This window comes from Xenopus laevis, chromosome 1L, assembly GCF_017654675.1.
Source record: "Xenopus laevis strain J_2021 chromosome 1L, Xenopus_laevis_v10.1, whole genome shotgun sequence".
Classification (NCBI taxonomy): domain Eukaryota; kingdom Metazoa; phylum Chordata; class Amphibia; order Anura; family Pipidae; genus Xenopus; species Xenopus laevis.
In genome coordinates this window covers 70254941-70274887 of record NC_054371.1, presented here as the reverse complement: position 1 = coordinate 70274887, position 19947 = coordinate 70254941, and the positions used below count along the sequence as shown (strand labels likewise).

Here is a 19947-nt window from a genome sequence, read left to right as displayed (position 1 = left end):
AGGAGAGCACCACCAGCGTCCGTTAAATTTCTTGCTTGTGCCAAATGCCGCAAACGTCTGTCCCAGGGGCACAAAGAACCATTATGTGCTAAGTGCCACACCAACAAGAACCCCCAGAACTTAATCCACCTCTAGCGAACCAGGCCACCCAGGGGAATCTTTCACCTAGCAGCAGGGAAGTCTCTCCACACAGGGCACACTACGCCAGAGTTGGCGTCTCAACTAGCCATAGGGATACTGAAGCTAGCCCAGTCCTTAGACAGGCTCCTTTCATGCCTAGATAATCCAAAAGCGAGACCCTTAAAGCGCAGCGCTCCCTCATCTGAGGAGGCGAGTGATCCCCCCCAGACATTTTTCCCCATCCCAACAGATTCAGTGGAAGTTCTTGATTGCTCGGAGGGCGAGCTATCCTCGGACTTAGAGCTAGAAGAGGAGGAGCCACACAGACTCTTCAGAAACCGTAGATACACATCTCTTCTGTGCTAGAGACCCTTCACCTAAAGAGCCAGAGGCATCGGCTGATTCCTCCAAGGTTCTCTTCAAGAGACACAGCAAGACATCACCAGTTTTCCCCTCTCAACTCGTTCAAATCATCCAGCAGGAGTGGGACAAACCAGAGAGATGCTTCCAAACCAGCTGTCACTTCCTGAAACTTTATCCATTCTCGGCTAAAATTAAAAAAAAAAATGGTTGTCATTTCCATCAGTAGACACACCTGTATCCCACCTTTCGCAACAAACCAAGACCAACCTGGCAAAACCGAAAACACACCTCAAAGGTTGTGGACAAGACTTCTCAGCATGACACTGCAATCACAGACACGGCACCTATAGGATGGAGATTAAGTCATTTTGCCGACGCATGGGTCACACTCATTCAAGATTTCTGGATTCATGAGGTAGTTACCCGAGGTTATCACCTGGAGATCACCTCGATTCCTCCCCACCGTTTCTTCATGTCCAGGTTACCCCAAGAACAAAACAAATGCACAGCATTCCAGGAAGTCATTTCCAGCCTTCTCCTCGCAGGAGTAATCGTCCCGTTCCTCCCGGGAGGCTTTTCAAGGGGTAATACTGAAACCTATTCATAGTCCCCAAAAAGGACGGGTCTGTCCGTCCCATCCTGGATCTCAAGGAACTGAACCATTTCATTCAATGCAAAAATTCAAAATGTTGTCCCTCCGATCGGTGATTGCAGCTATGTCCCCAGGGCAATTCCTTATTTCACTCGACATAAAGGATGCCTACCTGCATATACATATTTTCCCTCCACACAGGAAATACTTGCGGTTTGCCTTCCAAAATTGCCACTACCAATTTGCAAGCCTTCCTTTCAGGCCTCATATCGGCCCCCTCAAGCCTTCACCAATATCATGGCCGCAGCTGCCGCACTGATTCACAAAGCGGGAGTCTCCATCACTCCATACCTGGATGACCTTCTAATCAAGGCGTCCTCACTTCAGGAGCCCCAACGGTCATTGTTAGTGACAATGGACAAACTTCAGGAACTCAACTGGGTCCTGAATCTGAACAAGTCCTCCCTGACACCCAGCCAACCCATTCGCCCAACTCCATCTCAGGGAGCTTCAGTGCAACATAAAACAGTCTGGAAACTCTACTCCAGGAGATCCGTCTGTCCTTCCTAATAACGGATGCCAGTCTATTCGGCTGGGGAGCCGTTCTTGAGGGCAGGTCAGCACAGGGCAAATGGTAACCAGACGAAAAGAAGCCACCGATCAACTTGCTCGAGATTTGAGCAATCCGCCTGCTCCATTAGCAACAAGACCTAATAGGTCAAGCTGTGAAAGTACAGTCAGACAATGCTACAGTGGTGGCTTACATCAACCAGGCATCAGCAGAACAGCTGTGCAAGGCAGCTACGCGGACTTCAATTTTTCCATTTTGATACCTTTGCGGCCACTGACACTCGCTTTGGCAGAAAGGTGCTTCAGGCTGCGGTGGCTACCTAAACATAGCCTCATTCTCCCACCCGGGTTACAGGGGACAGCTTTGGTACGTCCCCACTGTTCCTGTGTCCCCCAAGCAGACTTGGAGAAAATGAGATTTTGTGTACTCCCAATTAAATCTCTTTCTCTTCAGTCGCTTGGGTTACACAGGGCTTCCCTCCATGGATAGAGGCCTTCACTCTCTGTCAGACATGTAGATACTGTAGATCTAAAGTTCATTTTATTCAGTTCAAATTTTATATATATTCCTCTTGACTTTGGTACAAACTGATGTAAGCTCTGCCTGCCAGTGAAAGAGGAGTCAGTTTTTTCTTAAGGTTGTGTCCTGCTCCTAGTGGTATCCCTGTGTCCCCCAAGCGACTGAAGAGAAAGAGATTTAATGGCGAGTACACAAAATGGCTCCCTGGTAAGCAAGGATAACTTTAAAAATCCTTCTCCTAACTTTAAAATTTCTTCATGATAGAATTCTGATGCTTACATTCTGATAAGCTGAAAGTATTGTGCTACTGCAAAGCTTAGTAGAACTTAGCTTTTTTATGAAATCTGTGATAATTGCCTCAAAGCTTACACTTCATCAGCATCTGATCGCACAAATATCAAATTAGACACAGATAAAACATCTTAAAAACAAATGTTAGGCATCTTCGTTACAGTTTTGGTATGTGGCACGTACAGACCCTAGAATTTAAATACGGTACTACATATAAATTATCATGGCTCTCATTCGAGCTACTACACCATCAATACATTGCCTACAGTTACTGTGTAGTAAAAATTTCCCAAACAGTGAATTGTCCCAGGAAATCCATATATTTTAGGAAAGTATACCAAACTACAGATAAAAGCTGAAGTTTTCCCATTCATGAAAGTCCTGAAAACCACCTACGGTAAATGCTTGAGTTTGGCAGTTCAAATATCTTACGTACAAAGAGAGGCTGGGGATATTTTATTATTTGCTCAATATGTATGGTATTATGTTGCATGTAGAGACCTTCCTAAGGTGGAGGTGTTCTGGAAAGTAAGTTACACCACAAAATGTTTCAACAAAGTTTTGAAAGATATAAATACTGTATGTAAATGTCTGTCTACTCCAAACTACAAAATAGTGTTTGCTAAAGTTGTTAGTCTTTATGTCATTTCTGAAACTTTCTTGACAATGCATTTTATCCTATATGTATTTTATAGTAGAGCATACTATGTATGTGGCTGAATCCAATTTTTCTCAAATGGATTTGGTTACTGGAATTTTCTACTTCCTAACCAGATGAATAGAGAACTTTAATTATATTAAAAGATATTTTTAAAGCAGCCACAATGAAATTGCACATTTACACTACATTGAGGTTTTTTTTTTTTTGCATTTTCTAAGAAAATGTCTTCCCTATATCCCTCTTTAAAGCACAAAAAACTTCAGGTGCTACTGTGTTAACAAAAATATCATTGTTAAATATTTATTGAGTATTCTTTTCTCTCTGTTTAATATGGCAGGAAACAAATGCTGTTCATGTGAATGTTTGGGCAGGATCTTATCTGGAGGTGAATATCCCCATGACCGTGTCTGAAAATGGTAAGGTATCTGTTTCTTTTGTTTGGTAAATTTGAAGATTGATTTCCTTATTTGTAGCTGTTACTATATAAATACGTACTTACAAGGTTTATATAAAGTTTGCTTCCATTATTGTTCTTACTCTTACTTTACCTTCCTGGCTTCTTGTGCAGTAATTCATTCTGCATTGCTTTCCCAGAATACCCACCTCATCGCCTGTCTGCAACATGTTTACAGGAAGCCTAGCACATGTAACTGCATTCCTTTTTATTAAACATAATAAAGAGCATAGACTTCTTGTCCTTACTTTTTTCCAAAGTTATAAATCATGAGTGATTTGTTTTTGTTAAGCTGAAGGCATCACTTGCAGTTACAAGATTTTGCAGCAGAGAGTGTTCCAGCCTTGGGATGTAAATAATGTGCATCTTGCAGTTTGATAAGTAGATTTGCTGACACTTTTGTTTTTGGTTATAATTGTTGTGAAGCATGTAAGAATACCCTTGGGCTTTTTACCATAGCCCCAGGATTTAAAATGTATTTGGTAAATGAGTTAGACTGAATAGCTACTTATAGATGACATTATGCAAATGCACTATTGTTCATTTCACTTGTGTTTGCCTTCAGGGCTAATGCTAGAAAGTATATGAAATGTTTTCACCAATGCATTATTTTCTAGTACAGGTATTGGTTCCGTTATCTGGAAACCCATTATCCAGAAAGCTCCGAATCACGGAAAGGTCTATAGACTTCATTTTATCCAAATAATCCAAATTTTTTAAATTGATTTCCTTTGTCTCTATTATTAAACAGTACCTTATACAGTACATGATCCAAACTAAGATATAATTAATCCCTTATTGGAAAGAGAACCAGTCTATCTGCACTTTATCATGTTCTTTATCATGTTCTTACTACTATCATATCACAATGATACACCCATCATGACGCTTAGCATTATTTACTTTACATATTACATCTGCTGAGTGTGTCTTGTCCTGTCCCTGCACTGTGCTGTCCTGTCTTGCAGGAGTTGCATATTTTTGCACTTGCACTTTTTGTCTCTTGTCCGGTACATCTATGTTGTGTTGTGTAGCACCATGGTCCTAGAGGAACGTTGTTTCGTTTCACTGTGTACTGTACAAACGTATATGGATGAACTGACAAACTCACTCTTGACTCTATTGGGGTTATTTAATGTTTACAGGATTTTCTAGTAGACTTAAGGTATGAAGATCCAAATTACGGAAAGATTAGTTAATCGGAAAGCCCTAGATTCTGAGCATTCTGGATAACCGGTCCCAAACCTGTTTTATAGTTATAGTAACCGTTTCCTAAATCCTTTTTTTGGAATTTTGACTCTTTAAGAAATAATGTGTTGGGATGACAAGATTGTAGTGTGTTTTTAAGAACTCTGGGCATCCCTGGGACATACGTATAGCATTTATGATCTCACTACTCACAATATAAATATATATATATCTTTGTGTCTGAGTGTGTTTCTTCTCATCATAGACACAAGCCATGAGGCAGTAGCCAACTGCAGCTATCAATCCATTGCCTGAGCTTTAGTGCTATGTGAGGTTTTGTTACAGATTACAGTCTAGGCATGATAGGTATTGGTGGATTTTGCAAAGGATGAAATGCAGTATTATTTTGTACTTTACTGTTCTCCGTTGTAATGTTTAAACTGCTTTATTTTTGCTAGCTTTATCCACCCTAGAATCCTGATGATTTAAATAAAAGTGTAGGTATATAGAAGGGATCACAATAAAAAGGTAGTTGATGAGTAAAAACAGCAAAATATAGTTGGAGGCAACATGCAGAGATTGAAATAATTCTGGCACCCGGCCAAAGGTTTTAAACATGTGGATTGGGACCCCTAAAGTGTTTACCATCCTATTAATGTATGGTAACCTGTTCTTCATTAAAGGAAAATGATACCTTCAGTGTGTAAAGGTATAAGTAACCAAAAGAAATTACTTCATTCTTAATTACCCATATTCCTTCACTAAATGGAAATAGGAGGGCAAGCATTTCTATTGATAGACTGGTTTGGGGGACTTTATGGGTACTCGGTCTTCTTTAATGACCCCAAGAAAATCTGCTAATGAATACTATACCGTGTCTTCATTTTTTATGACTGTTATACACTTAAATATACATGTTTTCTAAAGTTGCTAATTAACTAGTAGATTGCATTTTGACCTCTGTCATATTCTGTTGCTTAGGTTATTCCCCAACAATTAAAGGCCAGCTGCTGCATGTCGATACAACCACCAGCATGCAGTATAGGACACTTCTAGAAGCAGAGATGTTGGCAGTAAGTGTAATGACCCATTTGCAGCTTCTCCATTACTTTGTTTTCTTTCTCACTAGGTTCACCAAGGGACAGTTGATTTCAGTAATTATTTGTTTGTTCTAATATTCATACAGAATAGTATATTCACTGTGCTATTATTCTTTATCTGTGCTGGCTTATCCCATAGCACTTTTAAACAGATAATATATCATTCACATCACTTAGCTTGCTACAAATGATCTATTATTAAAGTGCTGTTAATGTGTGGAATACTGCCTTTTTTAAAGTTTTATAGTAGCATGACTAGCTTTTATTTTGAAAAATGTTATATATGGGTTTACCATATTTCTAAGAAGATTTATTTATGTGAACCTCACTGTAGGGGTTGAAAGGACCACAACTTCATTGGGCTCCTGATCTTGAGTGGGTCCCCATATGGACACAAGAATCCTATCTTCCCACAGAAAATAAAATACTGTAATATAAAAAAGCTATTGTGAAACTTTAGAAATTGTTGGTTATTGGCCCTTGGCACATATTTATTTGAGTGAGGGCTTATGGGATCTTTGTTATGCCTTGTTGGTAGTGGCTGTAGTTATGCAAGATAGATATGCCATGGATATGCTTTTTATATGGCTTTGAGTCAAAACACTATGTAGGCCTTAGACTTCATGCCACCTCTGGCTGAAGGCTTGTACTTTCAAGGATGCTCTTCAAAGAGTACATAAATCCATAACAACTATTTGTGTCAAACTATGGAAAAATATTAAATCTGGGAGAGAAACAGCGAAGCTTGCTGGGACCTCAACAAAATGGCGCCAGTTACAGGAAAACGTAAAATCTATGATTTACTGTATTATTTACACAGAAATATCCTTAGGCATGTGCTATATTTCATAATTTTGCGTACTTAATTTGTGCCTTTATAATAGAGCTTAATTTTCTTTTATTCTGCCTGGTTTCGGACTTGAGTGCCTGCTTCATTTTCGGGTATTTCAATTAAATTACCCTAATAACCATACAGTAATTTATCACAGCCTGGAGAGAGTCTGAAAACCAATGAAAATCAGTAAACACACTAAATAAAACATTAACACTAAATGCATTATTGATTAGTTTTTCTGTTACAGGGCAGCATGCTCATGTTTGTCAATTATTTTATTTTTCCACCAGTTTCATATAAATGCCAGCTTTCCTAGCGTATGGAACATGCCACAGACATGGCAGTGTGAACTTGAAGTTTATAAGGCAACTTACCATTTTATATTTGCTCAGAAAAACTTCTTCACAGGTGAGTATTGGCTGTCTTGTCATTCATATTACATTCCTAAGTTTATACTTCTGTTTTATTTCCTTTTAATATAACCAACAGTGTTCACTGGACATGAAAATGATGTAAGGTTACTTGTAAGTACTCTATAAGGCAAAAAGACATTTAAAACAGTAGATCGGGATCTACCAGTAGACCTTTAGTTGGTGATCAGTAGATTTCAAGACACTGTAAACAAACAGCTTGACTAAATTACCCTCCTGTTTTATTCTTTTCATTCAGATATTTATTTTGTTCGGTTACATTAAAAATATTTGTTTTTTTAAATATATTAATATAAATTCTCTCATAAATAAATATAATATTTAAGTAATATTTTCCATGAAACTGAATGCTAACAATTATATTATGTGGGACAACATCTGAAAGTATGTGCACTCCTGCTAAATTGTTGGGGGAAAAAAACAAAGAAACAATGTCTCTCCCAAGTAACTATAAGGTGTCACATGTAGTGGACTGAAAGACAACCTCTCATGGCTCCTATTGACTTGAATGGAAACAACTTGGATGTGCAAGTGTGCGTGATTTTAAGCTTGAAATGCTCACTAAGAGCATCTTTGGCCAAAACGCACTCACACCCTCACCCTCACTGCAGCATTGATAATGGGTGCTTTTCAGCGATCTAAAAGACATCAGGTCACTGAGGATGACATTGACATTTGTCTTCTCAGCACTATGTCAGCACTGACTCAGGGATTTTGTTTTGGAAATGATAAATGCTTGTGCCGATGTAGCAGCTGAGTTTTTCTAACAAACAAATCTTATTCATAGTCTCCTAGAGGTTCACTAACCTGTATAAAGTCAGCATATGATATTCCTGTCATTAACCGTAGCCTTTTAATGCTGCTTGGGATTTACTCTAATTGCTATGGTCTGAACTTAACTTCATTACAGATCTTATTCAAGACTGGTCTAGTGACAGCGCACCAGATCTGTTTTCCTTTGTCCCATACAGCTGGAATTTGAAGATTATGTTTCATCAGTTTGAAATGATCTGGGCAGCAAACCAACACAACTGGATTGATTGTTCTACCAAACAGCAAGAAAACGGTGAGTTAAACACACAGGAGTGCGCCCTTAGTGTTCATGCACAGAGAAATTCTGCCAGGGGGGAATGGCTGCATTTAGTGCTGCGAGGTGCAGAGAGCAACATGGGCAGGCTCAGGCCATCTCTGTCTTTTCTATCTGCTATAGGGCAGGCAGTAAATACATGGTCTGGCCTGTCTACACTGTTGCTCCCTAACTTGCATTTTAGAATACCATGAGGGTTCGGGTCGCAGGAGTTTGCATGCCTATGTGCTTTACCCCTCCTACCCCAAATAAATACACGGTTGGTGAGCCCAGGATCTGCTATATTCTTGTGGGCAGCCAAATGTGCCCAAAATTCGTGAAATGGCTTTATTTATTTATTTTTTATTCATTAAAGTGGGGGAAGACTGTGTGCAAAGTGTGAACCAATGGAGGCTTGTACTTGTTTATTTTGCACACTGCATTTGCAGGTGAAAATGCCCCCTATAGTTGTATGGTTATTGTTTGAGAGGAATTGGTGCAGTGAGGTTTGTGCATCTATTTGTTCAGTATCCACAAAAATATTAATTCAATGCAAAGCCAGTTTTAAACCAACCTTTCTTACCTTGAAACGTTGGCTGCAATTTAACTTTTGCATTTTGAATAGTTGGAACTAGAAATAACCAGTATTTCTTGCTCTACTTTAAAACAAAAACAAAAACAACTAAAAAAACATTGTTTATTAGTCTGGCTTGCTGTAAAAATATTTTGCAGTGCAATATATGAATTAATAATATTCTGCTATTTAAAAGATTTAACATAAAATTGCATGGGCCACCAATTGCATGGGAACATCAACTACTACATTATAAAGTTACCTTTGTAAGATGTTAATATGGAGTTTATGTGACAAGTATGTTATGGCAAAAAGGCTGCTTTGTAGCTTCCTTATGAAGGATTTATAAATCAAAGAAGGCAACAGCATTGTGAGCATTTGACCAGCAGTTGATTGCACATTATTATTATTATTATTATTATTATTTATTATTACCATGTATCTTTAGAGCTCCAACATATTGTGCAGCGCTGTATTATTATTAAAATATCACAATTATTATTAAATTATTATTAAAATCTTTCTGAGTGACTGGTATCACTTCACTTAATTATCAGGCTTATTATCTAACAGTCTCCTTTTTGTTTTCAACACTTGTGCGTGAAAAATAATGTTCTATAATTGCATAACTGTTCAGCTGCATTTTACTTTTTTGCGACATTCAAAACTAGACATCTGTCATTAATAACAGACACACAAATATGTCTGCAGTTAATATTATTGCCATATTTTAAAAGCAGGGAATTCTATTGCATTGATTTATTTCCTTTTCACGTTATTAACATTGTTTTTCCCTTTTTTCCATCTTCTTGCTTTTGTTCTTGTAGTATATCTTGCTGCCTGTGGAGAAACATTAAACATTGATTTTACACTTCCATTTATGGATTTTGTACCAAGTACATGTAGTACAAGATTTTCTCTTAGAGTAAGTAAATTTTTTTTTCTTTTCATTGTTCATTGTTAAGAGTATACATGTGTTTCTGAAACATTATCCCATAATGCTTGGATTGTAAAATAAAACTGTGAGGATTAGAATGCCTTTGGTAATTATGTTTACACATTTATGTACTGCATCAGTGTTTAATCAACGATTTTACAGTTTGCATTCTATCTGCGTAAATTTCTTGTAAATTAGTACTACTTTATTTTTAGGGAGGAGATGTCGACCTTCATTTGTTTCTCCAAGATAGTCATCCGAGTAAATATTCACTCTTGACCTTAGTAAAAGACTTTCACCCAAACAAGATCAGTCCTGATACCTGCAATACAGCTGAAAACCAAAGTGCTCAAAAAACCTGCAAGCCAAAATGGAGAAATGTAACACAAGCTGGGTAATATATCCTGTTAAAACAAATTTTTACTTAAATTTTTTCTTTGCAAGACATATGCTCACTTATTTTTATTTTTCTCTTTTTAAAGGGCTGGCTGGGTGGAGTGCTGGACAGTTCCGTCTATGTTGCTAAACATTGATTATGCGTGGCACCCAATCTATCCTCAGAAAGCTGATGAACAACTGAAGCAGTCTTGTAAGACTTTTATCTGGTTGACCCCAAATCAGCTATATAAAATAATTTAGCTCTGCAATCCTTCAACAGTAGGTTTGGTTTAGGAATACATGCTACACAAAGTCCTTAGAAAGCAATTTACAGAATGACTGTACACTTTCTCAGAGGGAAAGTGCCATTAGATATTTTTCCATTTATAAGCTATTAAGCATTTAACTCTGACTACCTGCATGCTGTTGGACATCTAATACACTATTAACATTATCGGAATCCCTGTAGCCTCACTGGAAGGCAAAATCTGATTTTTCTCTGCCATTTCAAGGGGAACACAGTGAACGATGAGGTTAAGCTCCATCCTCTGGAGGCAGGACACTTGATATTTAAATTAAGGGGGCATGCCAGAGCAGGCTTAAAGGAATTGTTCAGTGTAAAAATAAAAACTGGGTAAATAGATAGGCTGTGCAAAATAAAAAATGTTTCTAATATAGTTAGTTAGCCAAAAATGTAATGTATAAAGGCTGGAGTGATTTCATGTATAACATGTCAGTCAGGACTCTACTTCCTGCTTTTCAGCTCTCTTGGTTTACACTGACTGGTTACCCTGGCTACCAGACAGTAACCAATCAGAGACTTGAGGGGGGGCCACATGGGTCATATCTGTTGCTTTTGAATCTGAGCTGAATGCTGAGGGTCAATTACAAACTCACTGAACAGAAATGTACCATGTGGCTCACCTTCAAGTCGCTGACTAACTCAGAGTTATAGAGCTGAAAAGCAGGAAGTTGGATTCTGGCTGTTTTATTAGACGTCTGTGCACTCCAGCCTTTATATATTACATTTTTGGCTAACTAACTATATGAGAAACATTTTTTATTTTGCACAGCCTATCCATTTACCCAGTGTTTATTTTCACACTGAACTATTCCTTTAACCCCCCACACTGTACACTATAATCCGTTTTACAAGTGTCCTGCTCCCGGGAGGATGGATACCCATCACTCAGATGGATTCTTCTGTCAGTTGAGTCTGACACCCGGGGTAAGTGGCATATTTTACCTGCGGGTTTATGCCTGGGGGGGCCCTCATGCGACTGCATTGTGTAGGTGGCTAGAGCTACTATTTCCACAGCACCCCTTCTTCCTACCTGCCTAGACCTTGTCAGCCAGTATATTTCTCCCCCTCCCTGGACTGCAGCTGGATATGCGCAGTATAGCGTCTAAGCCCAGCAGAGGAGAGCAGCCAGGGAGGGGATAAGGAGCCTGCCTGTTTGTTCAGGTTCGCACTGAGTGGAACGCATCATGCATTCCAGCAGCGTTTGCGCTGCTTTTTTCGCTCCCTTCCTGGAGATCTGATCTGCACATGCGCACAGGTTGGAACGCACGCGTTCCAGCAGCCATTTTGAGCCGGCAGTCGGCAGCGCTGCAGGCAGGACAGGTGGCTCTCTACTCGGCTGCTTAGAAATATAGCTCAGCTCCTCGCGCTGACACTATTATGGCAGAAGGTAGGACAAGGGGGCTGTTCACAAGGGCAGGGGGGGAGGGCTCCCTCCACAGCACAGTTGAAGTACCTTGCCTGTAATAGGTGCCTAATTAAGCTACCAGGGAGCCATAACGAGCCACTTTGCACTATGGGGCAGGGGACAGCTTCCGCCTCTGGGGGTCACCCAGATACGCGAGCCCAAGATATGCTAGCAATCTTCTCTTCGGACGGATCAACATTGCGACCGTGCCTCGCTTCAGCCTGGGTGTCCAAAGCCATACAAGCATGGTCAGGGGCTCTTGTTAAAGTTATCCAAGAGGGTGTTCCTAGGGACCAGTTATTACCGACCGCACAAGCTATTGCTGAGGCTTCAAGTTACCTCTGTGACACCACCTTAGATGCTTCTCAGCTGACAGCACGCACCTCAGCCTTGTCCATTGTAGCACACAGAAAACTGGCTTAAAAGCTGGTCAGCAGACATAGCTCCAAGAAAGCGTTAACTTCACTTCCGTTTAAGGGACGGAGATTGTTCGGCGAGGAACTCAAAAAGATCATCTCCCAAGCTACTGGGGGCAAGAGCACCACCCTCCCTCAAGCCAGAGGGCGATCTTCAACAGGCGAGGGGAGTTTTTTCGTGGCCAAACTGGACGTTTCTCACAGCGACACAGTCCCCCACAATGTTCTTAATTTCATTCCAAGGGCAACAAGAAAAGTCCCCCACCATGGAAGAACAACAAAACCTACAACAAGCCTTCAGCTGACAAGACCGCATCCGCCTGACGGGGCATGCCCTCCGGAATCGTTGGAGCAGATCGGTGGCAAATTGCTACGATTCCGGGAGGTATGGGTACGCCACTCGTCGGATGCATGGGTGAAGGAAATCATTTCAGAGGGTTACCATCTCGATTTAACATCTCCTCCACCCACAACTTTCATCATGTCCAGGGTCCCGTCCGATCCTGCGAAGACAAGACCCTTCTTGCAATGCATAGAAGATGGAGAGATCAGGAGTGATTAGCCCTGTACCCATGCCGGAGAGGTTCTCCGGGTTCTACTCGAACCTATTTACAGTTCCGAAAAAAGATGGCACGGTCAGACCTGTGCTAGACCTCAAGGGTCTCAACAAATTTATTCGACCAGTGCGCTTCAAGATGGAGACGCTTCGTTCAGTGATATGTGGAATGGAACAGGGACAGCTGATGCCTCTGGACATCAGAGACGCCTACCTCCCGATCCCTATCTGGACCCCTCACCATCGCTATCTTTGATTTGCTTCATCGCTAGACAACCTACTCCAGAAGGCCATTTCAATGGAAAAGGCCAGGCAGGATCTCGACAAAACAGCATTGCTTCTCCAGGACTTCGGGTGGACCATCAATTAGTCCAACCCACACCTGAGTTGCCAAATGACCTGGGTCTAGAGTTCGACACAGAGGAGCAGATTGTTTGTCTCCCTCAAGACAAACCGATCAGAATCAGGAGTCAGGTCCAATCTCTTGTCCAGCCAAACGGTGACAGTACACAAGGCAATGCAGGTGCTAGGAACAATGGTATCTGCTATAGAGGCAGTCCCGTTTGCACAGATTCACCTGCGACCTCTCCAAGCCAGCATACTCTCCACTTGGAAAGGGGTAGCGATAACACGACCGCTCCGATTGACACAGACAGCACGAGAGACTCTCCAGTGGTGGCTAGTTCCGACCAACCTAGCCACGGGCCAGTCCTGGGCAACCCCGGATTGGAAGGTGATAGCCACAGATGCCAGCCTACAAGGCTGAGGGGCCTCTCAGCACAAGGTCAGTGGTCTCCAGAGGAAGCCAAACTTCCGATAAACATCCTCGAATTAAGGGCAGTAAAGTTATCAGTGGTCGCAACTCCTGCAAAACCAGCACGTATGAATAAAGAGCGACAAAGTCACCACAGTGGCTTACATAAATCGCCAAGGAGGAACATGAAGTCAGTTGGCGCTGATGGAAGCCAGGCAGATTCTGCACTGGGCGGAGACCAACTCCGTGAAGCTATCAGCCATACACATTCCGGGAGTAGCCAACACAAAGGCAGACTTTCTCAGCCGGAATCAGCTGGACCCCGGGGAATGGGAACTGCATCCAGAGGCCTTCAAACAACTCTTAAGCACCTGGGGACGACCAAGCATAGACCTAATGGCGTCCAGACTCAGTCGGAAGACAGCAAGGTTCTTCGCTCGCCACCAAGATCCGCTATCTACGGGCATAGATGCCATGACTCAGCAATGGCACTTCGATCTAGCTCATGTCTTTCCATCCCTGCCCATGCTTCCACGAGTTGTCAAAAAGATAAAGAGGTCTCCAACCACGGTAATAGTAGTGACTCCCTTTTGGCCCCGGAGGACATGGTTCTCCGACCTCCAGGAGATGTTGATATCTCAACCAATCCGACTATAGAGTACAGACAAGATCTTCTCCAGCAGGGACCAATAGTACATCACAATCCTGGCCGGTTTGCTTTGACGGGATGGCTGTTGAGGCATCCATCTGGCGGAGTAGGGGACTAGCAGAGGATGTCATTCCAACTATGCTCAAAGCACACACATCATCCTCTTCCAAATCATACCATAGAGTGTGGCGCACCTACTCCAACTGGTGCAGAGGAGCCGAATTTATCTTCTCTGAGCTTGACATTCCTAGAGTGTTGTCATTCCTCCAGCATGGTTTACAATTGGGTCTGAAGATTAACTCACTTAAGGTCCAGGTGTCTGCCCTGTCGGTCCTGTTCCAGCATAAGTTGGCAAATGAAGATGCAATAAGCACATTCCTGCAGGGAGTTGCTCATATAGCCCCTCCGTTCTGCCCACCGGTGGCGGGATGGGATATGAACGTCTTGCTGGAAGCACTGCTCGATTCTCCATTTGAACCTATGAACTTGATTTCCGATACGTGGCTCACGTGGAAGGTTGTATTCCTCATAGAAATTTCATCCACTCGGAGAGTGTCTGAACTCAGCGCCCTTTTTGCCCTTTCATAAGGATAAAGCTGTACTCTGCACGGTTCCAACCTTTCTGCCCAAAGTTGTTTCATCATTCCATGTGAACCAAGAGATCATAGTGCCATCGCTGTGTCCGGACCCTAAGAATAGCAAGGAACGCCGGATATACTGCCTGGATGTAGTCAGAGCGCTACGGTGGTACATCGAACGGTCTAAGCCATTCCGAAAGTCACAGTCGTTGTTCGTTCTTCCCTCAGGCCCACGTAGAGGTCAGGCAGCTTTTAAAGACTACTATTTCCCATTGGATCAAAGAGACTATCAAGCAAGCCTATCTGGCGAAGGGAAGAACTCCACCAGGAGGGATTCAGGCTCATTCCACCTGAGCAGTTGGGGCCTCCTGGGTGTGGCGTAACTCTGCTTCAGTAGAGCAGATTTGCAAGGCGGCTACCTGGTTTTCCGTTCATAAGTTTACCAAATTTTACAATGTGGACACTTATTTCTCGGCTGAGGCCTCCCTCGGTCGAAAGGTGTTACAATCAGTAATTCACTGAATAGCACCAGTCTAGGCTCGCTCCCACCCTGCTGTTTTGGGACTGTTTTGGTAAGTCCCCATCGTTCCTTGTGTCCCCCTTGAGACGGCAGAGAAAACAGGATTTTATACTCACCGTTAAATCTGTTTCTCTGTAGTCGAAAAGGGGGACACAGGGCTTCCGCCCGTCGGCGAGCCATCGACTTGACCATTTGGTCTCAGTGAATACTCCCCTGGTTATCAGTTCTGCCAGTTTTTGTTTAATGTTTCCATTTGCAGCTTTGGAACAAACTGATTATAGTGTACAGTGTGGGGGGTTAAGCCTGCTCTGGCACGCCCCCTTAATTTAAATATCAAGTGTCCTGCCTCCGAAGGATGGAGCATAACCCCATCGTTCCCTGTGTCCCCCTTTTCGACTACAAAGAAACAGATTTAACAGCGAGTATAAAAAAATCCTGTTTTATCAGATATGTTGTCACTATGCACCATTTTAGAAACAAATAACTGGAGAGGGTGGTTTTGTGAGTTACCACTAGTTTAATTTATTTCAACAATGGCCTGTTCAAGTCTAATTGCAGACTGATGTGTTAATGTTCAGGGAAAATTGGTGCAGTAGTTGTATATTAGCCACAATATTTTTTAAAACAGAACTAATTTAACTCCATTACAAAGCCCCTGCCAATCTCCAAAACCTTGTAAGCATGAAAGAATAAGAGCAGCACTCCCGTATATCATTTATGCTCCTTGTCGCTTGTCCTCAAATGATATATTGGAGTGCCATTCCTATTCTTTCATGGTTACACTATATTGTGATGTTAAACCAAACATCCAAAATGCGCCGTGGGAGAATTGATGGAGTGCTGGTGAGAAGCGCTTTTTATACAGTACATTTGTGTCTCCCAAACGGCATCTTTGAGAACTACCAGAAATTTACTTTGTTCTGTATAATAGAGATAAATGCAGAGCTGTTGGAGGATACCATTTGAGCCTTCCTTTCTCCTGAAACCAGGATGTGATTCTTTGAATGTAAAGGTATTTATGTAAACCTTTGTTCTTGTTTTCAGTGTCCGAAATAGAGGAATCCATGCTGTCTATGCTAAGACCTCAGAGAACATCAGAAAGAGCAATGTCTTCTCCTACAACTTACACCAGACCTGCAGTGGATCCCTCTGAGCTGCCACCAGATAAACTACATGTGGAATTAGAGCTCTCTCCTGATTCACAAATTATTTTCTACGGGCCATTACTGAGGGCATTCTTGGCTATAAAGGTAACATATTTACTATACTTAGTTTTTGTTAAAAGCAAGTATAAGTAACTGTAAACTGAGGGATAATTCAGTGATACAACTGTACACACACCAGAATGTCTTAAATTCATAATTGTAAAGGAAATTGTCTCATGTTATTTATACTGGGTACAATAAAAAAAATCTTGACATTGTAAAGTGGTAATATTTTTTCATTTTGCTGATATTACATACTGAAAGTGTGTGACTTGTGACACACAATGTTTTCCTTAACAAATTACAGTAAATATCCTTATGTTTTATGGGGCATAATGTTTCAACACAATGGACTGAATCAACTGTTGGGTTACTGTGGACCTGGTTGGAACACTTAAAGGAATAGTTCAGTGTGACAAAACAAACTGGGTAAATAGACAGGCTGTGCAAAATAAAAAATATTTCTAATATAGTTAGTTAGCCAAAAATGTGTCTGGATGTGTAACATAATAGCCAGAACACTACTTCCTGCTTTTCAGCTCTAAATCTCTGAGTTAGTCAGCCACTTGAAGGGGGGCCACATGGGACATAACTGTTCAGTGAGTTTGCAATTGATCTTCAGCATGCAGCTCAGATTCACAAGCAACAGATATGACCCATATGGTCCCCCTTCAAGTCACTGATTAGATACTGGAAACCAAGAGCGCTACAAAGCAGGAAGTAGTGTTCTGGCTATTATGTGAAACATCCAGTCACTCCAGCCTTTATACATTACATTTTTGGCTAACTAACTATATTAGAAACATTTTTTATTTTGCACAGTTCATCTATTTACCCAGTTTTTATTTTTACACTGAACAATTCCTTTAATATAATGCAAACTTTTAAAGGAACAGTAACACCAAAAAAATAGCATTTTAAAGTAATGAAAATATAATGTACTGTTGTGTTGGTACAACTGGTGTGTTTGCTTTAGAAGCTCTACAATAGTTTATATAAACAAGCTGCTGTGTAGTCATGGGGCAGCCATTCAAGCTGAAAAAGGAGAAAAGACACAGGATACCCAACAGATAACATATAAAGCTCTGTAGTATACAATTGGACTCTTCTGCAATCTACTGAGTATTCTGTGCTTGAATGGCTGCCCCCATGGCTACACAGCAGCTTTAAAATGCTTTCAGTTTTCGGTGTTACTGGTCCTTTAACATAATCGAAGTTATGTAAACCTAAATGTGAATGATTAATTTTACTAAAATTCTGTCGTAGTTAAGAACTGTTTTTGTGTGATTGTTGCCTTTAAATCTGTCCCTAGACACATTTTGATTTTCTGATGCTCATTGTTACAGTTTGTTTAACAGTACTTTAGAGACTTCTCTTTTGTTCCGAACTCTCTTGATTGTAGATGTAGCCTTTCCCATGGCCTCTTTCAGTCACAAGCTTATAATTCTCATTAAAAGGTTTGTTCATGTGTGTCCTCATATAGTGTTTTTTTTTTTGTTTTGTTTTTGTAACACTCTACAGGGAACGATAACTCAGTCTTTACATACTGCTGAACGCTCAGTAGGAGTACAATAGCAGAATTAGAATCATCAGGCTTTAGTATAAACATATTATTAGAGCCTTGTTTTCTCGTTTTAATATATTTCAGCTGTGGGACTCAAGTGGACTTCAAATATTTCTAACTGGCCTGCTATTTCAGCAGCAGCTGTTGTTTTGTTTTTTTTAAGCTTAGGCAGATTAGAAAAACACACTTGCTCCCTAACTGCAGTAAATAAGAGCAAAAGTCTGTGGTAGATGTAGTAGAAATAAAAGGAGCAAAATGAAAGCAAATGTTATCACAAAAAGCTGGAATATTAAAACAACCTGTTTTTTGAGAAAGGTGTGATAATTGACGCAATTCTCCCTTGTAGAGTTCGGATGATTCCAGCCGAAACACTAATTGCAGAGAGTGGCCCTGTTAAATTTCTGCACCGGGTTGGGTACCCGCAAATTGGTTGGGTTTCAGGCAATAAGTCCCAGATTCCCTAGCTGTGCGGGCAGTCTATTGGTAACTCGGCTGTATAAACGGCGAAGGTGAGGGCTTGAGCCCTCCCACCCTCTCCTGTGGCTCCAGCAGCTGTCTTACATTTTCATGCAGATTCGTGCTGGAGTGACGGCACCTCCAATTCAAAGTGACCCCACTTCTGGTTTCAAGTGCCAAAAGTTAAGAGCAGGAGAGGGGAAAAACTAAAATAATTAGTAGAAAATGTATTATTGGAAGAAAGCAGCATATGAGTTTGAGGGGCAGATTTCGAGGGTCGAATTTCGAAGTAAAAAATACTTCGAAATTTGACCCTCGAATTGAAATCCTTCGACTTCGAATATCGAAGTCGAAGGATTTAGCGCTAAACGTTCGTTCGATCGATCGAAGGATTTTTCGTTCGATCGAACGATTAAATCCTTCGAATCGAACGATTCGAAGGATTTTAATCCAACGATCGAAGGAAAATCCTTCGATCAAAAAAAGTTTAGCAAGCCTATGGGGACCTTCCCCATAGGCTAACATTGACTTCGGTAGGTTTTATCTGTCGAAGTAGGGGGTCGAAGTTTTTTTTAAAGGGAAAGTACTTCGACTATCGAATGGTCGAATAGTCGAACGATTTTTCGTTCGAATCGAAGTCGAAGGTCGTAGTCGAAGGTCGAAGTAGCCCATTCGATGGTCGAAGTACCCAAAAAATACTTCGAAATTCGAAGTATTTTTCATTCGAATCCTTCACTCGAGCTTAGTGAATCGGCCCCTAACTGTAAGGACAGTGAGGTTGTGGAATGCCGTGTCAGGTGATGTTGTTATGGCATATCCTATTAATACCTTTAAGAGTGGCTTGGATGATTTCTTGGACAAGTATAAAACTGTGATAATAAAATCTCCAATTAGTATGCAATTAGTATACAGTCATATGAAAAAGTGTGGGTACCCCTCTCAGCCTGCTTCTACAAAAAGATAACATTGGTATGTCTTTCACTACTGGGGTGTTTTCTGATTTTTTGTGAAGCAGTATTCAGTCAGTATGAAATTAAATCAAATGTGAAAAACGGTCTGTGCAAAAATTTGGGTACCCTTGTAATTTTGCTAATTTGAATGCATGTAACTGCTCAGTATCTGAGGTGGACAATTGCAAGTTGTGCTTCTGGTTGACGCTTCTATGAAGAGTGACATCATGGGATCCTCAAAGCAACTCTCAAAAGATCTGAAAACAAAGATTGTTCAGTATCATAGTTTAGGGAAAGGCTACAAAAAGCTATCTCAGAGGTTCAAACTGTCAATTTCAACTGTAAGGAATGAAATCAGGAAATGGAAGGCCAGAGATACAGTTGCTGTAAAACCCAGGTCTGGCAGGCCAAATAACATGAGCGGCATATGAGGAAGATTGTGAGAATGGTTACAGACAACCCAAAGATCAACTCCAAAGACCTGCTAGAACATCTTGCTGCAGATGGTGT

The 19947-nt window shown here is 41.1% G+C and overlaps 1 protein-coding gene across 10 annotated transcripts in view; it reads left to right on the top strand.

The window, feature by feature from the left end:
• kiaa1109.L (KIAA1109 L homeolog) overlaps positions 1-19947 on the top strand; it is a 163269-nt gene that overhangs the window by 42261 nt on the left and 101061 nt on the right. For all 10 annotated transcript variants that reach the window (XM_041580744.1, XM_041580740.1, XM_041580751.1 and 7 more), the window contains exons 12-19: positions 3455-3533; positions 5741-5832; positions 6985-7102; positions 8036-8191; positions 9593-9690; positions 9918-10096; positions 10185-10291; positions 16307-16512. In XM_041580744.1, coding sequence (XP_041436678.1) covers positions 3455-3533; positions 5741-5832; positions 6985-7102; positions 8036-8191; positions 9593-9690; positions 9918-10096; positions 10185-10291; positions 16307-16512 — 1035 coding nt within the window. The remainder of the gene's footprint in view (positions 1-3454; positions 3534-5740; positions 5833-6984; positions 7103-8035; positions 8192-9592; positions 9691-9917; positions 10097-10184; positions 10292-16306; positions 16513-19947) is intronic.